Genomic DNA, 19,118 nt, shown 5'->3' on the forward strand with positions numbered 1-19,118 from the left:
CAACCCGTCCCACATTTTTGCGGGCCAAGCGCGGGGCGGGCCAATACGGGGCGGACTGACCCGCTTTGCCATCCCTACATTTTATAAATTAAAAAAACCATTTATATTTAAAATAATTTTTATCATTAATAAAAAATTATAAAATAATTTCTAAATTGGTTTATAATCATTAACTACTAAGATTTTAGCTATTTACTACTTTATAATCTAAATTAGTCTTTATTAAAAACCACTTTAAATATGAATAATTTTTTAGTTTTAAATTAATATTTAATTTAGTTAATATATTGATTAATTATTTTTATCTCTAAATTTAGTTATTATTTAGTAATTTTTTTATAGTTATTAAATGTAAGCAGGTCATCTGATAATTTTATAGAAGTTTTCAACAATTATTTTCTAAGAAGATAATTAGTATAGATAATACTCAAATAAGAGAAATTTTTTTGTCCTAATTTATTCAAACAAGACTACATACATTTTTTCAAAGTTAAACATTAACAAATTTTACTATTTAAAATAAATTTTGTTATTATTGTCTCATATTTTTAGCTATACGGTATCACTACAAGAAAATCATGAAATAGAAACTAATTTTAGAAACAAAAAATAATTAGTTGTTATAGTGACTAAATTAGAGACCATTTTAGGAACTGAAAAATAAAATTGATTTCTAAATTAGTTTCTATTATTGTTAAATGTTTCTAAATTGGTATCTAATTAGCAACCAAGGTTTTTGCTATCAAATTTAAAATCTAAATAATTGGTAGTTAAAACCTTGGTAGCTAATTAGATACCAATTTAGAAACTATTTAACAACAATATAAACTAATTTAGAAATCAATTTTTTTTTTTTTAGTTTCTAAAATGGTTTCTAATTTAGTTACTATTGCAACTAATTATTTTGGTCTCTAAAAATTAGTTTCTATTTGATGATTTTCTTGTAGTGTATATAAGGTTTCTCTATAAAAATTAACAAAATCTCTTTAGGTTGTGCATTAAACTTCCCCTAAGTTTAGCATTAAGAAATACATGATGTATCTAGAGTGAATATAAAATATAAAACATTCTTACATTGTTTATGTCTGTCGAAACTTATTGTAAAAATCATATTTTACATTTTGTTTTTAAGTTCATGCAAATAAGGAAAAAATCAAAATTTGATCTAACAAATACATATTCATATCAGTTAATAGAAAAATAAAATATTATGTTGAATATTAAATAATAACATTAAATAGGATAATATTACATATTGTTTATTTATTTTTATATTAATTATTTTAAAATATATCTCATTTGAATAGTAAATAGAGGTAATAATTGTTAAATATGTAATGTAATTAAATTCAAGATAACTCAAATTATTTGAATTAAAACTTAACAATAAAGAAGTAAATAATTATGTATAAGTATACAATAATTTTTAATATAATAATATATAGTAAAGTATGATCATTATTAGCTGTTAAAAAAAGTGACGATAAAGTAAGGAACATTATTAGCATCTCCAAACCTCAGACACGCACATGCATATGACACACATGCATATGTAATAGTGACTATGTAATTCTATATTTTTTTGTGGTGGTACTGGATTGCCAAACCTAGATGTAATGTACTTTTGCAGATTGTTATGACATACCACGTTTATTCACCAATGCAAGAAAAACTATCACTTTGGGTGCTTAGTTGGGTTTTTTGACAGTTAATTACGTTGTTTGCAGATATTTTGTTTGATGTATATTAGGGGCTATGTTTAGAGAAATATGAATGGCTTTTTGTATGGTGGGAAGGGAATGTATTTTTTTTGGAAGGATGTGGTATCCATCTTTTGGCTTACTCACTATAAGAAAATCATTAAATATAACTAATTTTAGAGATCAAAATAATTAGTTACTATTTGATTAAATTAAAAATTATTTTTTTTATCTAAAATAGTTTCTATTATTAATAAAAAATTATAAAATAGTTTCTAAATTGGTATCTAATTATTAATTGGCAAGGTTAGCTACTTACTACTTTATATTCTAAATTAGTCTCTATTAGTCTTTTAGAGACTAATTTAGAATCTAAAATATTAGTGTTTTTTTTATCGGTAATTAGCAATTAAGATAAATCGGCCCACTTAAGGGGTGGTCAAACCCTCGTACAGAGAACAACATATAAAATTCCTTTTCCCTTTCTTATCTAAAACCCACAGATTAATCCTCTACTTCCTTTCCCAACTCTAAAACTTAACAAAAGACAAAATATTGTACCATTATTAAATCAAGTACATGCTACCAAGGGTTCTAGACACCATTCAGAGAACAAGAAACTCACTGATGGTATCTTTGAATTGATCCAGGACCAAACCTTGACCTGTGCCAGAGAAAATACTTCGGTATGGTCAACCACTCCTCCTTTAAACAAACAATTATTCTCATGTCTCCAAATCTCGCTGACCAAAGCTATCCAAATATTACCCATAATAAGATTAACTGAATGAGGTGTATCGAAAATTTTGAAATTCAATAAGATCCAGGAACAATAAGATCTACTGAATTCAATCCTAACCAGTCATAACATAGGTTCCAAATTCTCCAAACAACCCTGCAACCGAATTTAAGATGATTTGTTGACTCCTTTGAAAGCCTGCATAAGCTGCAAATATTATTCTCAATTTGAATCCCTCGTCTCTCCATATTTACCTTTGTGGCTAGACTATTTTCAATCACCCTCCAAGCTGTGACATGAGCTGAAGGCAACGCTTTAATCCGCTAGAAAGAATTGTAAAATCTCGAAACTTCCTCTCCTCCTTCTCCCATTAATAACCTGTAAGAAGACTTGGCTGAAAATCCTATTGTCTCTCTATCATTCCGAACCCATTTATCCCCTATCTCCGACTCTATCCTCCTATTAGAAATCGTCTCTAAGAGCTACTTACTTGATCCTCCTCCCAAGCGAACAAACTCCTTCTCCACCTTAATTTCCACTCCCAGATTCCGTTAATCCTTGATCCACATTCACATATGTTTTCTTCTTAAGTACTGATAAAGAGAATAACCTTGGGAATCTACTTCTCAAATCTCCAGATGTTACCCAATTATCTTACCAAAACAACACGTCTTTCCCGTTTCCAATCTCCCAATTAATACGATCTTCAAACTTCCTTCCCCACTCCTCTGAACTCCAAACCTTCATCAGATCTCTCCACCATAAAGAAACTTTGTTGTTATCATTCTGAAGTTCCTTCAGGCCTCTCCATCCACTGTACTTGAATTCGATTACTTCCCTCCACAACCCTCCCTTATCCGAGTTCAAACGCCAAATCCATTTTCCCAATAAAGTAAGATTAAAACTTCTAATGTTAATAATGCCTAACCCGTCTGCATCCTTGGAATCACAAACCTTATCCCAAGCAACCCAAACAATCTTCCTCCCATCTGCCCCCCAACCCCACAGAAAATTCCTCTGTAAACTCACAATCTTCATTAACACCTTAGACGGAATCTTGAAAAGAGAAAGGTATAATAGAGGTATAGACGATAAAAAAAACTTAATCAAACAAATTCTCCCTGCCATCGAAATCTATCTACCCTTCCATCTACCTATTCTGCTTTTAACTCTATTGACCACCTCATCCCAAAAATCACCCCTCTTGTGGCATCCCCCTATTGGCAACCCCAAATACTTAAAAGGAGTTCTCATAATTTCACAATTTAATACAGACGCGAAACTCATAATTTTCGTTTGTTTCACCCCAACCCCGCCAATCCTACTCTTGAGGAAATTCACCTTGAGGCCAGAAACCAATTCAAAACAACTCAACATGACCTTAATGTTAAACACACGTTTGATATTTGCCTTACAGAAAAACAAAGTATCATCAGCGTATTGTAGCATATTTACCTTAACCGACTATTTTCCTATCTCCAAGCCTTCGATCAATTCTTTCTCAACTGCAATCTTAGACACCCCTGCAAGACTTTTGGCCACTATTAGGAACAAGAACAAAGCTAAAGGGTCGCCTTGTCTAAGCCCTTTTTTCTGAATGAATTCCTTAGTAGGACTCCTATTGACTAGAACTGATATCGAAGTTGATTCCAAGCAAGCCTTTATCTAGGATTTCCACTTTTCGCAGAAGCCAAGCCTGCCTAACATATAATAGATGAAATCTCACGCAGTCGTATGCCTTCTCATAATCTACCTTGAAACACACGCAGCTTTTTTTCTTCATCTTCATCTTCATCTCTTCTATTATTTCATTGGCAACCAGAATGTTATCCAATATCCCTCTTCCTTCAAGAAAAGCGGACTGTCTGATATTTATTACTTTACTGATCACTTTTTTCAATCTGATTGACAAAATCTTTGAAACAATCTTATACTCACACCCTACCAATGAGATAGGTCTATAATCACTAAGCCGTTGCGAATTATCGTTCTTAGGTATCAAACAGATAAACGATGCGTTAGTCCCCCTAGGCCACCTTCCATTGACCATAAAGTCATTAATCGCCGACACCACATCCTCCTTAAGACAATCCCAACAAAATTTAATGAAGCTAAAATTAAAACCATCTGGACCAGGACTCTTTGAACTATCACAGCTCCAGACAGCTTTCTTGACTTCCTCTTTGGAGCTTGCTCCTACCAACGCTTCATTGTCTTCTTTAGATATAGTATTGAATCGAACATTGTCCAACCTAGGGTTCTGACTCTCCAACAAATCTGACTTTGAAAAACTCATCAACTGTAGACTTAACCACCTCCTTATCCTCACACCACTGCCCATTTACTTCTACCCCCCCCGTTGACCCCGTTTCTCATTCTCCTCCACTTCACTGAGGAGTGAAAATATTTAGTATTTAAATCGCCTTGTTTCAACCACTTTTGTCTTGCTTTTTGGTGCATGATCGCTTCTTGTCTAAATAGGTTCCGATTGTGTTCCGCCAATAAAAGTCTCCTCTCTTCCCTCCCCAACTCATCTAACTCACTTTGATCATCTCTTGCGTCCAGCTCTTCAATCTTCTTTTGTATAGATTCCCCTTCCTGGTTGACATTCCCAAATACCTCTTTATTCCACTTCTTCAAATCTATCTTTAGCTTTTTCAATTTTTCTTTTAGAACAACCATCCCTCCTCCAAACACCTCATAGGTTCGCCATTTACTATGAACAAAATCCAGAAACCTGCTGTCATTTTGCCAAACATTCAGACTTCTGAAAGATTTAATCCACTGATGAAACTTTTAGGAGTAATGCGCCATGATCAGAGATCTTTCTGCTGAGAGCAGGTTGTTTACTATTTGGCCAAACATCCAACCATTCCCTAGAGACAAGAATTATGTATATTATGCTCTTCATCGTCTCATTTCTTAGTAGTTAATTTAGATATCAATTTATAAACCATTTTATAAGTTTTTATTAATAATAGAAATAGCTTTACATATGAATAATATTTTAGTCTCTAAAATAGTATCTAATTTAGTCAATATAGTAACAAGTTATTGTTTTTTCTTCTAAATTTGGTTATTATTTAATGATTTTGTTATAATAAATGTTAGGCCTAATTTTCACACTTACTCTTTAATCTTGTAAAATAATTAAAATACCCCTAATATTTTATTTTATTTTATTTATTGATTTTTTATTGTTAATATAGTATTGATTACTATATTATTATATTTATTAATAATATAGTAACTAGTTTTTTTTTATATAAATTTAGTTACTATATTTAATGATTTTATTATAATGAATGTTAGACTTAATTTTCATATTTTAAAAAAAAAATTAAAATACCCTTAATATTTTATTTTATTTATTGATTTTGTTATAATATATTTTCAGACGTGATATAGTTGCAGACTGAGCCGTTTAACTAATGAGTTTTGTGGGGCTGGAGCAAAATATTAAAGTCACCATATATGCTTTGTATACTACCCAAAATCCACCCCCACAAGAATCAATTAGTTTATATATATATATATATATATATATATATTAATGATGTATGTTTACGGTGGTGACACATTTGCTGGAAAGTATAAGAGTTGCCATCAATGTTCACTAGAAATGGTCCAATCTGGTGTTGCTCCATATCTAACAAAGAGCACTCAAGACTTGCAATACTAAAAAGTAAAAGTTCAGATATACAATTTTCAAATTTAAGCAAATAATTCAAATGAATATAACACATATATCTGCAGCATGAATTTTAATTATGAGGGTTGGATTGTTGGTTTTCTTTATAATGGGACACTCTGAAATATTTCCTTTAAATTAATTTTTTGTTGATAAAAAAAACTGATAACATTTAGTCTGAGAAAATTTGTAATTAGAATATGCTAAAAATAGATACAATTGAAAAAAAAAATTCTAATAATACCCTATAAGCTAAATTGTGATTAGCACAGTAGAAAAATAAAATCAGTCTTCGTTACTAAAAATTATGATGTTTGTGTACTTCAATTACTAACACTACTAATGTGAGTTAAACTCATATGAGACGCTACATATTAAATATTAATTAATTATTTAAAAGTAATATTGATTTAATAGTATAGGTGAAGTGAACGTTAATTAAAATATATTTTTATTATTAATTTATTTTGTATTGGTCTAGATTATGATAAAATGAACTATAAAAAATTAGAAAAAAATTTATAGTCGAAAAATAATAAAATGAAAAAGATATGAATATTTAAGGGATACTTCAACTCTTGTAAAAAAACACTCTCTCACGTACTCTATACCAAGACAAAGGACGGTCAGATGTGCTACAATAATTTATAAAAAAATTCAGTACAATATCTCCATCTCCAACAAAATAAACTATAAAAAATTAGAAAAAAATTTATAGTCGAAAAATAATAAAATGAAAAAATATGAATATTTAAGGGATACTTCAACTCTTGTAAAAAAACACTCTCTGACGTACTCTATACCATGACAAAGGACGATCAGATGTGCTACAATAATTTATAAAAAAATTCAGTACAATATCTCCATCTCCAACAAAATAAACTATAAAAAATTAGAAAAAAATTTATAGTCGAAAAATAATAAAATGAAAAAATATGAATATTTAAGGGATACTTCAACTCTTGTAAAAAAACACTCTCTCACGTAATCTATACCAAGACAAAGGACGGTCAAATGTGCTACCAAAACAGAATCTATGTAACATCATGAACCTTCCCATAATCTGTATGAAAAAAAAACTATACATTGTACTAGATTAGAATTGTTTTCCAAAAAGATTGATACAAAAAACTGACCAACCAAGATATTTACAATGTTAATAGAAAAAAAAATTGTATTGAATGAAAGAGATGAGTGTGAATGAAGAGAATAAGAATGAATAAAGAAGAATATGGATAAATGAGATGTGTGTGGATGAATAAGATGATTATGAGAGAAAGAAATGATTTTGAGTATAAGAGATTTATATAAAAAATAAAAATAAAAAATTATAAATAAAAATATTTGTCACCTATAAATTTAAACTTTTAAAATAAAAATAATATATGATTCCTATTATTATCACACAAACACAAAAATTCATAGTATATAAATTAAAATCACCTTAACTAACAATAACATAAATAAATATTAAAAATTATCGTAAATATAATAGTGTTTATTTAAACGATCTTAACCTACATTTATTTTTACAAAAATTAAAAATTAAAATATATTTAATATTATTAAAGCTAAATTAAATCAATTTTAGTATTTCTTTTAAAATCCACTCTAATATCTTATTCTATTTTTAAAATATATTTAATATTTTTAGAGACGTTAATTTTAAAAAATTAATTGTATTTTATAGGTAGAGTCGTTGAATCTTGTTAATTCAACTTTAAAATTTTATTATATTTTTTTTAGCTAAAGTCAACTAGATTTCCACTATTTTCATCTTAGTGGGTATTATTCACTCTTGTTTTTTTTGTAATGTACTGGTATGACCGACCGACATGATGACGTGTCTTAGTCTTTCTCACTGAGTTGACCGAGACATAGACTGACGTGACTCAGTCTTTCCGACCGAGCTGGCCGATACACCACACACAGCCAGGTCAACCGACACATATAACCCATTAACGCTCAAACCAAGGTCAATGAAGTTAAACTATCATTAAAAATTAGGTAATGCAACCATAAGTGTGATCTATTCCACTAATCAGGCCCAATAAAGTAATAAGCTAATTAAAATAATATAAATAGCACACATTCCAAGGAGTAAGGTACGTCATTATTACTGTACACCTACCCGAATACCGAACACTCTTTACTGACTTGAGCGTCGGAGTGCCTTCTAAAGGTATCTCCTCCATTTGGCATTCACCCGAGACCGAGTAACATGAAGGCGAGAAGGATCTCAGCGAAGCCTTAGCAACCTGCTTGACCAAAGGAAAAAGATGAAGACTTCGGTAGTTCTTTAGGTCTCATCTCCCTAGAACTTTTAATATTCAAAATTTGAAATTTTTTTTCTAAAGTTAGTCTAGCTATATATATACTCATATTATTTTTATAAATTTCAAAAACCTTCTCTTTTAAACCATTAATCTCTTTTTTTTTTCTTGTATTCTCTTATAAAAAATTTCATTCATTTTTTTTATTCCTTTTTACTTTTCTTCTTCATTTTATTAATTTTTTTAATTATCTTACATTAAAGTTACAATTGTTGGAACAATTGATAGTAGAAGGGTTAAATAAAGTGTTAGACTCTTCTCGTAAATAATAAAAAACAATTAAATAAGTTAAAAAAAATAGAAATTGATTTTTTTTATCATAGAAAAAATAGTAAAAGAAGGGTTTAAGTCAAACTGTGTTTTGAAACAGAGCATTCATTTTTTCTTTCCCTTCGCCTTTCAAACATTCCTAAATATCACCAAATTTTTCCAAACATATTGGTACCAATAATACAAACTAGGAGTAGATTGCAGATAATAAACTAGAAACTCTCAAGATAAATTATTTTGAAATATCTTACCAAATGTTTTATGTTGATCAAAGCAACAATGTTACCAAATACACTCTTTACTTACAAAATAGTAAACCCTATAGGACTTGTGGCATTGCCATGTTTACTGCAGACTAAGAGTGTAGCTGAAGTGATCACAATGGTCACTGACCATGAACTGGTGTAGGTGAAGATGATGATGAGCTTCATTAATCTGCAAGTTGGTGCATAAGTTTGTGGGTAATTGGCCGTGCTTTACACATAGCTTCTAGTGGAATTAGCTTTGGCATTGCGACCCCTTTATTCTCTCTCATATCGATTTCTTCATCACTTGGTCGTTTCCATTCAAAGCACTGAATGAGTAATCCCAAAGTTAAGCCCATTGAACGATGCGCTAAACCTATTCCGGGACAAGCCCTTCTTCCCAATCCGAATGGAATTAGCTTGTTTGCTTCCCCTTCTTGTTCAAATCTCTCGGGCTTAAAACATGTAGCATCACTCCAAGTTTCAGGGTCTCTTTGAATGGCCCATGCATTAATCAACACTATGGTGTGAGGTGGAATAGTGAAGCCCCCAATAGTGCAGTGGTCTGAAGAATAATGAGGCAATAGCAATGGAGCTGGAGAAAACAATCGAAGTGTCTCGTAGATGATGTTTTGAAGGTATGGAAGATTAGGAATGTCTGACTCCTCTACCAAGCGATCTTCTCCTACGCACTTCTTTATTTCATCCTGTGCTTTCTTCAATATCTCTGGCTCATTCAGTAAAGATGCCACTGCCCACTCCATTGTCACTGCTGTTGTGTCTGTCCCAGCCAGAAGCATACCCTACAATTCAATTAACAACATCCTATTAAAACTATTTATTAATTTTATGATGAGGAACCGAGTCACTGTTACTTATGTTTGATTGAATTGATTGAATTATAGTGGTAGTTACCTGAATAAGGCCTTTGATAATATGATCGGAGTAGTACTCCGGCTGAGATTCTTGCATAGTCAAGAGATGTTCTATCATGGTATTGGCTTTGTGCTTTCCACTGCGATGCTCTTCAAGGAGTCCTTGCAAGAACGCATCAGCCCTCCTGCTGATCGACTTCAGCCTCTTCTCCAAACCATCGAAATCAAACCACCGAAGCAACGGCAAGAAGTCTCCCTTGTTGTTTGCACCCAGCAACGACATAACCTCCGAGATTATGTCTCTGAACTGCTTCGCTTCCTCCGCGTCCGTCACGTCGCCGTCGTCACCGTAGTACCGCTTCCCAGATATCATTCTCATCATGTTGTTGAATGTCATCTCTGTCAGCCTGCACAAAACTACATCTTCTTCACTTCCACTCCATTTATTTGGTTCAACTTTTGGAGTATCAGATACGTCAAAAAATAATACAAATTTTGTTGTCACGTTCTTTACGATCTTTACCTGGGTCTGATCTGCACATGGGTAAAGCCCTTGCATGTTTCCCGAACAAGCTTTTGTATGACCCTCATGGTTTCTTCCCTTCGGATTTCAAAGAAGGAGTTGAGACGCTGCGTGGAGAGGACATCGATGGTGATGATGCGGCGAAGGTTGCGCCAGTGCTCACCGTAGGGGGAAGACCCCATGCTGGTGTAGTTGTAGAAGAGGTACTTCCCGGTGAGTAACCGTGGCCGGTTCGCGAGAACGGTGTCGTATTTGGTGAAACATTCTTGAACCAAGGTTGGGGAGGTGATGACCACCACATAGCGTGAACCGAACCAGAGAGAGAAGATGGGGCCATACTTTTGCGATAAGCTGAGGAAGGAGCGGTGGAGCGGTGGCTTGATAAGGTGGAGGTTGCCGATTATGGGAAGAGTTGGTGGATGTGGTGGAAGGTTTTTTAGCCTTCTTCTTTGTAGAAGAAACTTTAATGTGAAAATGGAAGCAAGAAAAATGAGTGAGTAATAAACCAAAGGGACCATTTCCTAGTTGCTACTTCTACCTATTACTAGGGTTATGAGATTGGATATGGATTTATAGCATAATTGAGTTTTCACTTCTTTAGATTAGTAATAGGTGAGAAAAAAAAGGGTGAGATGAGTTTTTCTCTTGATCTATTAGTGTTTTTCAAGATAAATTTGTAATAGAACTACTAAACACTAAAAACACATAATTTTCCCATAATAACTCCAAATTTGACATGAGAGTATTGTATACCTAACCCAACTCTTTTCATGGTTATACAAATGTCAACAACTTCTCCTTGTCATTAAAATATTCTAAAGACGGCCTCATTTTTATCAACCAATCATTTATAATACAAAAATATATAATATTCTCATGTCAAATCTGCTAACATCATTGGGGTTATGAGTTATTATTGGGAACTATTAGGTGTTTTAGTGTTTAGTATTCATATGACTATGTTGAGAATATTAAATCATTTAGTGTTTAGTAGTCCTATGAATATGTTGAGAGTATTAAATCAGATTAATAGAAAAATAGATTAATCTGAAATTATATTATGTGATTTTATAATTGTAAATAGGTGTTTTACAGCTGTAACATTTTACTTTTTAATATTAGTATTCAACTGAAGATGCTTTCACAGTAGATTTCATTGCCGTGCGTGTACAAATAGTGAACACAAAGGCAGACGTACGGTAGGTAGCTGCAACTTTCATTGTTCTATGTTTCTCTGTTTTCATAGAAAATGGAAGTGTGATGAGGACAATTAATCTCTGATGCCTTTTAGCATAACAGAAAATATATATGTGTATTAAATTTATCACAGATTTGTGTCTTTATTTAAAATTATTAAGATGTCGTTATCATAATATCTTATATTTCAGTAAGATGGTTTTCACACACAAAAAAAAAAGACAAAATAAATCGACCGAGGTAGTTTCTCTTTCCTTCATCGGGGTTAAAAAAAAATATAGTTGAAGAATTTAACTTTTAAGTTTCCTTTCAACAAATCTTAATAATTAAAAAATAAAAATTTATTATACTACTAATATTATTATCAATATCAATACTAATAATATTATTATTAATATCAATACTAATAATATTATTATTAATATCAATACTAATAATATTATTAAAATTAATAATAATAATATTATTAATTATTATATTATTATATTATTATAGTTAATAATAATAATAATAATGTTATTATAATTATCATAATTTTGTTTTTCAATTTTTAGATCCGTCAGTAAAATTTGTTGGTAATAAAACATTTACTATTGAATATATATCCATTCGTAATTTAATTTTTTTTAGTGAAAGAATATTTATAGTTTATTTGTAAATAGATCCATTCAAGTAATACTTGTCTTTTATACCTTGCAACATTATTTTTCATTAGTAGAACCTTATCATGTTGATCAAGAACTGCAAGTAGTTTGAGTTATAAGATGAAACAATACAAAAATATTTTGTTTAAATTTCTCTCAACCCTTCCCTTTTTACATTGTATATTATCAATCTATAACTAATATAAGGATTTTACATTGTATATTATCAATCTATAACTAATATAAGGAGAGATTTGTGAAAATAAACTTTGAAAAGTATTTTAAATAGTTTGTTTCTCAATTTGAAAATGTGTTTGTTGAGTCTTCATCAAACACAATAATTTAGAAAACTTGTTTGTTAGTGTGTCTATCCAACATTAAACTTCATATATTCTTATCTATTAGATAAACTTTGTAGAAAGTATTAAAAACACAATTCAACTCTTCCTTTTTAACTATTTGATAGGTTTTCACACATATATATCAAAATATTTGTCACTACAAGAAAAAAACATGTTTTAATCGCTAGAGATTAGTATGAGCTTATGATCAGACACAAATAGAGTGACTCAAGTCGACATTAAATGGACAAAAAAATCATTAATGTGCGCCAAACTCACTCTATTGGAATGCGTTAGGTGAAGAAAAAGAAATGGGTTTGTGTCGGTTTATGAAACGCTAAAAAAATATAATTTTTAAATTAATTGGACAAAGTATCATGAGCTAGGCCAACACTACATGGGTACTTTTATTTTTTTATTCATCTATGTCTTGGCTAGGCAAACACATGATTATTATACGGTGTATGCATCGGCTTGATTTTGCATAAATATTTAGGTTTTTATATCATAAGTATTTAAATAATGTAATTAATTTAATTACAAGTATTTAAATTAATTAAAAGAAGTATCATTGTTTTTTTATTAATATTTTAATATAATAAATAAGAATTTTAACAATAAAAATATTAAAATTAAAAATAAGAAAAGCTTAAAAATGAAATTATAAGAGACATAAAAACAATTCAATTAAAAAAATAATACATAAAAGAGTACTTAAAAATAAATAAGTTTTTTTTTAGCATAACATATAAATAAGTATTTATAAGTTTCAAATTTTTTTTATATAATATAGTATACAAATTTTAGAGAAGCAAATTTGATATTTAGTGTTTAATATGAACAAGAAAATTTAAATTAAAGTTCTATTGTTTGCATTGTTTGAAAATATATTACATTTTATACGAGGAGGTTATTACTAAAATGTAATATATTTTCTATCAAATATATATTATTATTTAAAATATGTATTCGGAGACATAGTGATTTAAGATTTTTTTTAAATAATTATATTATAACACTATAAAAATTTCTAATATTAGTAGGGGTTTATTAATGGAGGTTACTATAACCTAGTAAGGTACAAATGTAATAGAAGATTTTCAAACTCCTAATAAGACACACATTTACTACATGCCTAAACTCTAAACCCTAATAAAGTCAATGATCTTTTAATGAGTCAAAATAAAATATATTTTTTTGGCTTCTTCTTCTTTATAACCCAACACTAGTAAAAAATATAAAATATAAAAAGTGATGTGATAATATTTTTGTAATGAAACTAAAATTTATTATGTCAATTAAAATTAAATGAGATAGTAAGTAGTTTATTTCCTGAGTTTTTCTTAATGATTATTTGAACCGAAAAAACACACAAGAGAAATAATATTGTAAGCTTGAGTGTCAATATTTCTTTATGTAAATGTGAAACCTTTATATTCTACGTTATCTTTGTTACCTTCTATCTTATATGTTTGTAGTCAAGAGTGACAACTAAAAGAATACTCAAGTTATCAATCTCAGGAAGGGATAACCAAGAATGGTTTGTGTACTCATTTTGTAATCAAGTTTTTTATTAGTGGAATCTTTTGAGAAGTTTCTTAAAGGACAATTGTACATAACCTAAAATTTGTGAGTGAAACAATATAAATTGTTGTATTGTTGTTGTTGTTTGTTAGATGATTTATCTCTGCACAAAATAGTCTTAGGCTCTATTCAACCTCCTTTTAGATTCAACATTTATCCTCATAGTTAACTGCATAATTGAACTTATTGGATTGAGAAAGAAAAAATTACAAGAAAGTTAGAGAAAAAGTTCAACAACATGTAGTTTTGATTAAATGCTTAAACCAATAAGGCATGAAATTACATCTAATATGAAAAAGATCAAATTATATCTATTAAATGATAAGAGTACCATGTTGAACGACCACAATGTTTGATAGTTGAAAATTAAGATCTAAAATTAAATAACCTATATTGTAGGTTAAAAAAATACTTTGCACAAATACCTTAACTTGTGAGTCTATTTAGAATCGGATATGCCAAGTTGATGTGATGAAAAAACATAGAAAAAAAATTATGATGAAAAACAATTGAAAGAAGAAATTCATATTATTCAAACTTCCATACTATTTTCAAAATTAGGTGTAGAGATTACATATGTAATGTATATGAAAAAAAGAATGTTATGATTTATGCCATAACTAATATATAAAAGGATCTTTCCCTACAGAAAAAAAAAAATTCAATTTAACTTATAAAAGAGACATAACATCAATTATGACATTAAATGAATTCATTGCGATTTTAAATATGTTATTTTGATTACTCCTCTTTAATGGAGACACTTTTTATTTCAGTTAAAATCTGATTTAGAATATATTTTAATTTCTACATTGATAATATTTATATTGGATCTCAAAGCAATATAAAATATAAAAATTAACTTATATTAAAATATAAAAGTTATTGCTTTAGAATTATAGATATAGAAATAAAACTCCTGTATGATAAAAAAAATAATGTTAAAAATACTTCAACAAAATTACATGTAAATATATTTTTATAAAATCACTATTATGATTTTATTCTTGGATATATAGTAACTAGTGGAAGCTTAAACAAATCAATCCAGAAGCTTATTGATGAGTGGGCGTACTTTAAACATGAGCTTTAAAGGGATTAACCTGGACAAAGTGAATCCATTTTCTTCTCTCATATCAAGCTCTTTATCACCAACTACTTTCCAATCAAAGCATTGAATCAATAATCCCAGAGTCAAGCAGAGTGCACGCATGGCCAAAGCTCCTCCTGGACAAGCCCTTCTTCCCAACCCGAATGCAATTAGCTTCTCCAACTCACCTTCATTTTCAAATCTTTCAGGCTTGAAACTTGTGGCTTCACTCCACACTTCAGGGTCCCTGTGAATGGACCAAGCATTTATCAGCACTATAGAGTCTCGTGGAACTTTGAATCCCCCAATATTGCACTCTTCAGAAGATGAGTGTGGCAGCAACAATGGCGCAGGAGTATACAACCGAAGTGTCTCAAAGATAATGTTCTTAAGGTAAGGTAATTTTGATAAGTCAGACTCATCCAACAACCGCTCTTCTCCCACATGTGTTTCCAATTCATCCCTTGCTCTCTTCATCACCTCTGGATGGTTCACCACACATGATAATGCCCACTCTAATGTTACTGCTGATGAATCAGTTCCAGCAATGAGCATGCCCTATTGTGTAACTCAACTCCATTAAATCAAGTTCATAATTCAAATTACACAGTTCACTTAATAGGCAAATTTTGATTATGTACTTGAATATATAACTTTACTCTCTAAGAGTACTACTAACACACTTTTATGTCAGATCTTATATTGGTTAAACTTATCAAAATATCCAAAAAAAAATTGTAAAGTTTTACCAAAGCAAGGCCTTTGATGATTTGGTCAGTGTAGTATTCAGGTTGCGATTCCTGCAAACTGAGGAGATGATCCACCATGGTATTTGCACGCTGCTTCTTGCTCCGGTGTTCTTCCAGGAGTCCATTCAAGAAGGTGTCTGTTTTGGAACTAATCTTCTTAAGCCTCTTCTCAAGGTTTTCAAAATCAAACAGCCTCAGTAAGGGCATGAAATCGTTCTTGTTATTCGCGCCGGACAGCTTCAGAAGCTCCGAAACCATGGCCCTGAACTGCCGCGCCTCTTCCACATCGGCCATGTCGCAGTCATCGCCGTAGTACCTCTTTCCCGAGATCATCCTCATTATGTTGTTGAACGTCATGTCGTAGAACTTGGAAGTGAGTTCCACTTCGGCGAAGTCGCTGGACGCGCCCTCGGCGAGCTTCCGAATGAGTCTGTGCGTTTCGTCCCTTCGAATAGCGGCGAAGGTGTTGATGCGCTGGGTGGAGAGGAGTTCGAGGGCGGTGATGCGGCGGAGGTTGCGCCAGTGGTGGCCGTAGGGGGAGGAGCCAAGGGTGGTGTAGTTGTAGAAGATGTATTTGCCGGAGAGGAAGCGGGGGCGGTTGGCGAGGGCGATGTCGTTTTTGGTGAAGCAGTGTTGGAAAAGGGAGTGGGAGGAGACGACGACGACGAGGCGTGATCCGAACCAGAGGGAGATGACGTGGCCGTAGTTGTCGGAGAGGGCTTTGAAATGGCGGTGGAGGGGGCGTTTGAGGTGGTGGAGATTGCCGATTATGGGGAGAGAGGGTGGACCAGGTGGAAGATTCTGGAAGTTTCTGGCTTGGAGGAGAAGCTGGAAAAGGAGAAAGAGAATGACATAGAGAAGAGAGTAAGATAAGATGGAAAGGAAAGGGATCTCCATGGGAATTGCCCTTGATGCTTCTTAGTCTAGTGTTTGTCTTTGGCCATTCAACTCCTTATTTATAGTACTCCATTCTTCCCCAATCACCTTGCATGCATGGCTTGGTGCAAATATATGCATTTTTGCCCAATCAACATTTATAATTTGTTATTATCATATAAGTTCAAATTATTTGGTAAAACACTTTTCTTTTTTATAAAAAAATACACCCAAACATGTCTTATAAAATATATAAAAAAAAAAACAAGAATAAACTCACTGAAGTGAATTGATATTTAGACATGTTATTTTTATTAAGATTGGTTTATTCTTGAAATTCAAAATAGTTATTCTGTGAGCACTAGCATTATCTGTAAATGAGACATGAAATCTTATAGATATGGTCAATAGAACCATATTAACAATTGATGAATAGCTTCTAAATCTAATTCAATCTCACTTTAACCTTTGGCAAGTGCATTTTCAATAGCATGCTTAACATCATATGTTTACGCATGAAAGGCACTCACACCAATGTAAGCAACAAAGTTTCCCAAAAAAATTAGTGATTCCTAATTAATAATTACCTGGGCTACCTTTCACTACTCCGATGGTATTGCATTTAATCATAACAACACTATGAAATGCCAAAACACTTCCAAAATATGTTGAGTTTTTCTGTGGTAAATAGATATTTTAAAAAATTTAAAATACTTTAAGTCTTAAATAAGCACAAAATTAATTATTGAAACACATCTTAATAATCATTAAATAAAAAATAATTTTAAAGAAAAAAATATAATTAGTTACTAAATTAGATATTAGTTTAAAAACTAAAAAAATTATTGGTATCTAAAATATTATTAATAAAAATAGTTTCTAAATTGATATCTAATTAACTTTAGAAACAAAGTATTTGGTATATAGCTAATTAGATACCAATTTAACATTTTTTTTATCAATGTAGAAAACATTTTAGCAAGGGGATTTGAACACTAGGTATTTTCACTCAGTTATCAAGTGGAAAAGGGTAAGAAACGAAATCAGCGGGTAATGGGCAATGGCACAAAGATCAAACGGTGGTAAAAGGAAAGGTAAGGGATTTCTCTAAGGTCAGGTTCAGTGGAAGTGATAGGCCACAAGTCAAGCTTGACAATGCAGTTTTTAACAACATCTCAGACGAGGACAATGGTATATGTTGGTGAAAAGAATCACAAAAGAGGAAATAAAGAATGAGATGTGGAGTTGTGACAATTTGAAAAGTCTGGGACCTGACTGCTTTAACTTCGATTTCATCAAGTTCTGCTAGGAAGAGATCAAGAGCGGGGAACAATTTTGAGAAGTGTGGCAGGTGGCCAAGGGGGACGAATGCTTCATTTATCTCACTTATACCTAAAGTGGATAATCCCCAACTTTTAAACAATTTTAGACCAATCTCTTTGGTTGGCTGCTTGTACAAAATAGTTGCCAAAATCTTGTCCTTGAGGTTGAAGAAGGTTTTGCACAAGGTCATCGATGTCAAACAATTTGTTTTTCTGGTTGGTTGGGGGTTAATGGAGAGTGTTTTAGTGGCAAATAGTTCAAAAAGTAGTTGCATATTCTTCAAGGTAGACTGTGAGAAGGTATACGACTCGTTGATTGGGATTTTATTAATTATATGTTACAGAGACTTGGTTTTTGTGGAAAGTGGATTGAATGGATAAGAGCTTGCCTAGAATCATTGTCGATCTCTATCCTAGTGAATGGTAATCCTACTTAGGAGTTCAAACCTAGGAAGGGGTTGAGACAGGGTGATCCATTAGCGCTATTTCTCTTCTTGATAGTGGCAGAGGATTTAGCCGGCGTGGTAAGGAAAGCGATGGAGAAGGAGATGCTTCAAAGTCTAACTGTTGGAGATGAGCAAGTAAAGGTGAATATGCTTCAGTATGCGAATGACACTATTTTTTTGCAAAGCAAACCCGCAAAATGCATTCGTGATCAAAATTATGCTTAATTGTTTTGAATTGGCATTAGGGCTAAAGGTTAATTATATGAAGAGTAGCATAGAAGGGGTGGGATGCAATCAGTACTTGTTACAGAGTTGTGCAACTATCTTGAATTGTGAGGTGATGAAAACTCCTTTTAAGTATTTGGGGATGCCCATTCGAGGGAGTCATAAAAGGAGATGTTTCTAGGAGGGGGAATGGGAAAGAAATCATGTTGTGGGAGGATAAATGGTTGGGTGGCGAGGCGCTAAAAGATAAGTTTCTGAGACTTTTCTC

At 31.6% G+C, this 19,118-nt stretch overlaps 2 protein-coding genes across 2 annotated transcripts; both read right to left on the reverse strand.

Annotated features, from left to right (window-relative positions):
* Positions 1-8,965: 8,965 nt before the first annotated feature.
* Positions 8,966-11,127, reverse strand: LOC137809722 (isoflavone 3'-hydroxylase). The gene is made up of 3 exons (XM_068610812.2): positions 10,377-11,127; positions 9,894-10,260; positions 8,966-9,781 (listed from the first exon to the last, which is right to left on the reverse strand). Exons 1-3 carry the CDS (start codon positions 10,892-10,894, stop codon positions 9,164-9,166), a joined length of 1,503 nt encoding a protein of 500 aa, XP_068466913.1. The 5' UTR covers positions 10,895-11,127; the 3' UTR covers positions 8,966-9,163.
* Positions 11,128-15,060: 3,933 nt separating this feature from the next.
* Positions 15,061-16,909, reverse strand: LOC137809721 (isoflavone 2'-hydroxylase). The gene is made up of 2 exons (XM_068610811.2): positions 15,982-16,909; positions 15,061-15,790 (listed from the first exon to the last, which is right to left on the reverse strand). The coding sequence occupies exons 1-2, from the start codon at positions 16,876-16,878 to the stop codon at positions 15,185-15,187; spliced, it is 1,503 nt and encodes a 500-aa protein (XP_068466912.1). The 5' UTR covers positions 16,879-16,909; the 3' UTR covers positions 15,061-15,184.
* Positions 16,910-19,118: the final 2,209 nt, after the last annotated feature.

Source organism: Phaseolus vulgaris, chromosome 2 (assembly GCF_051622355.1).
Source record: "Phaseolus vulgaris cultivar YP4 chromosome 2, ASM5162235v1, whole genome shotgun sequence".
Lineage (NCBI taxonomy): Eukaryota > Viridiplantae > Streptophyta > Magnoliopsida > Fabales > Fabaceae > Phaseolus > Phaseolus vulgaris.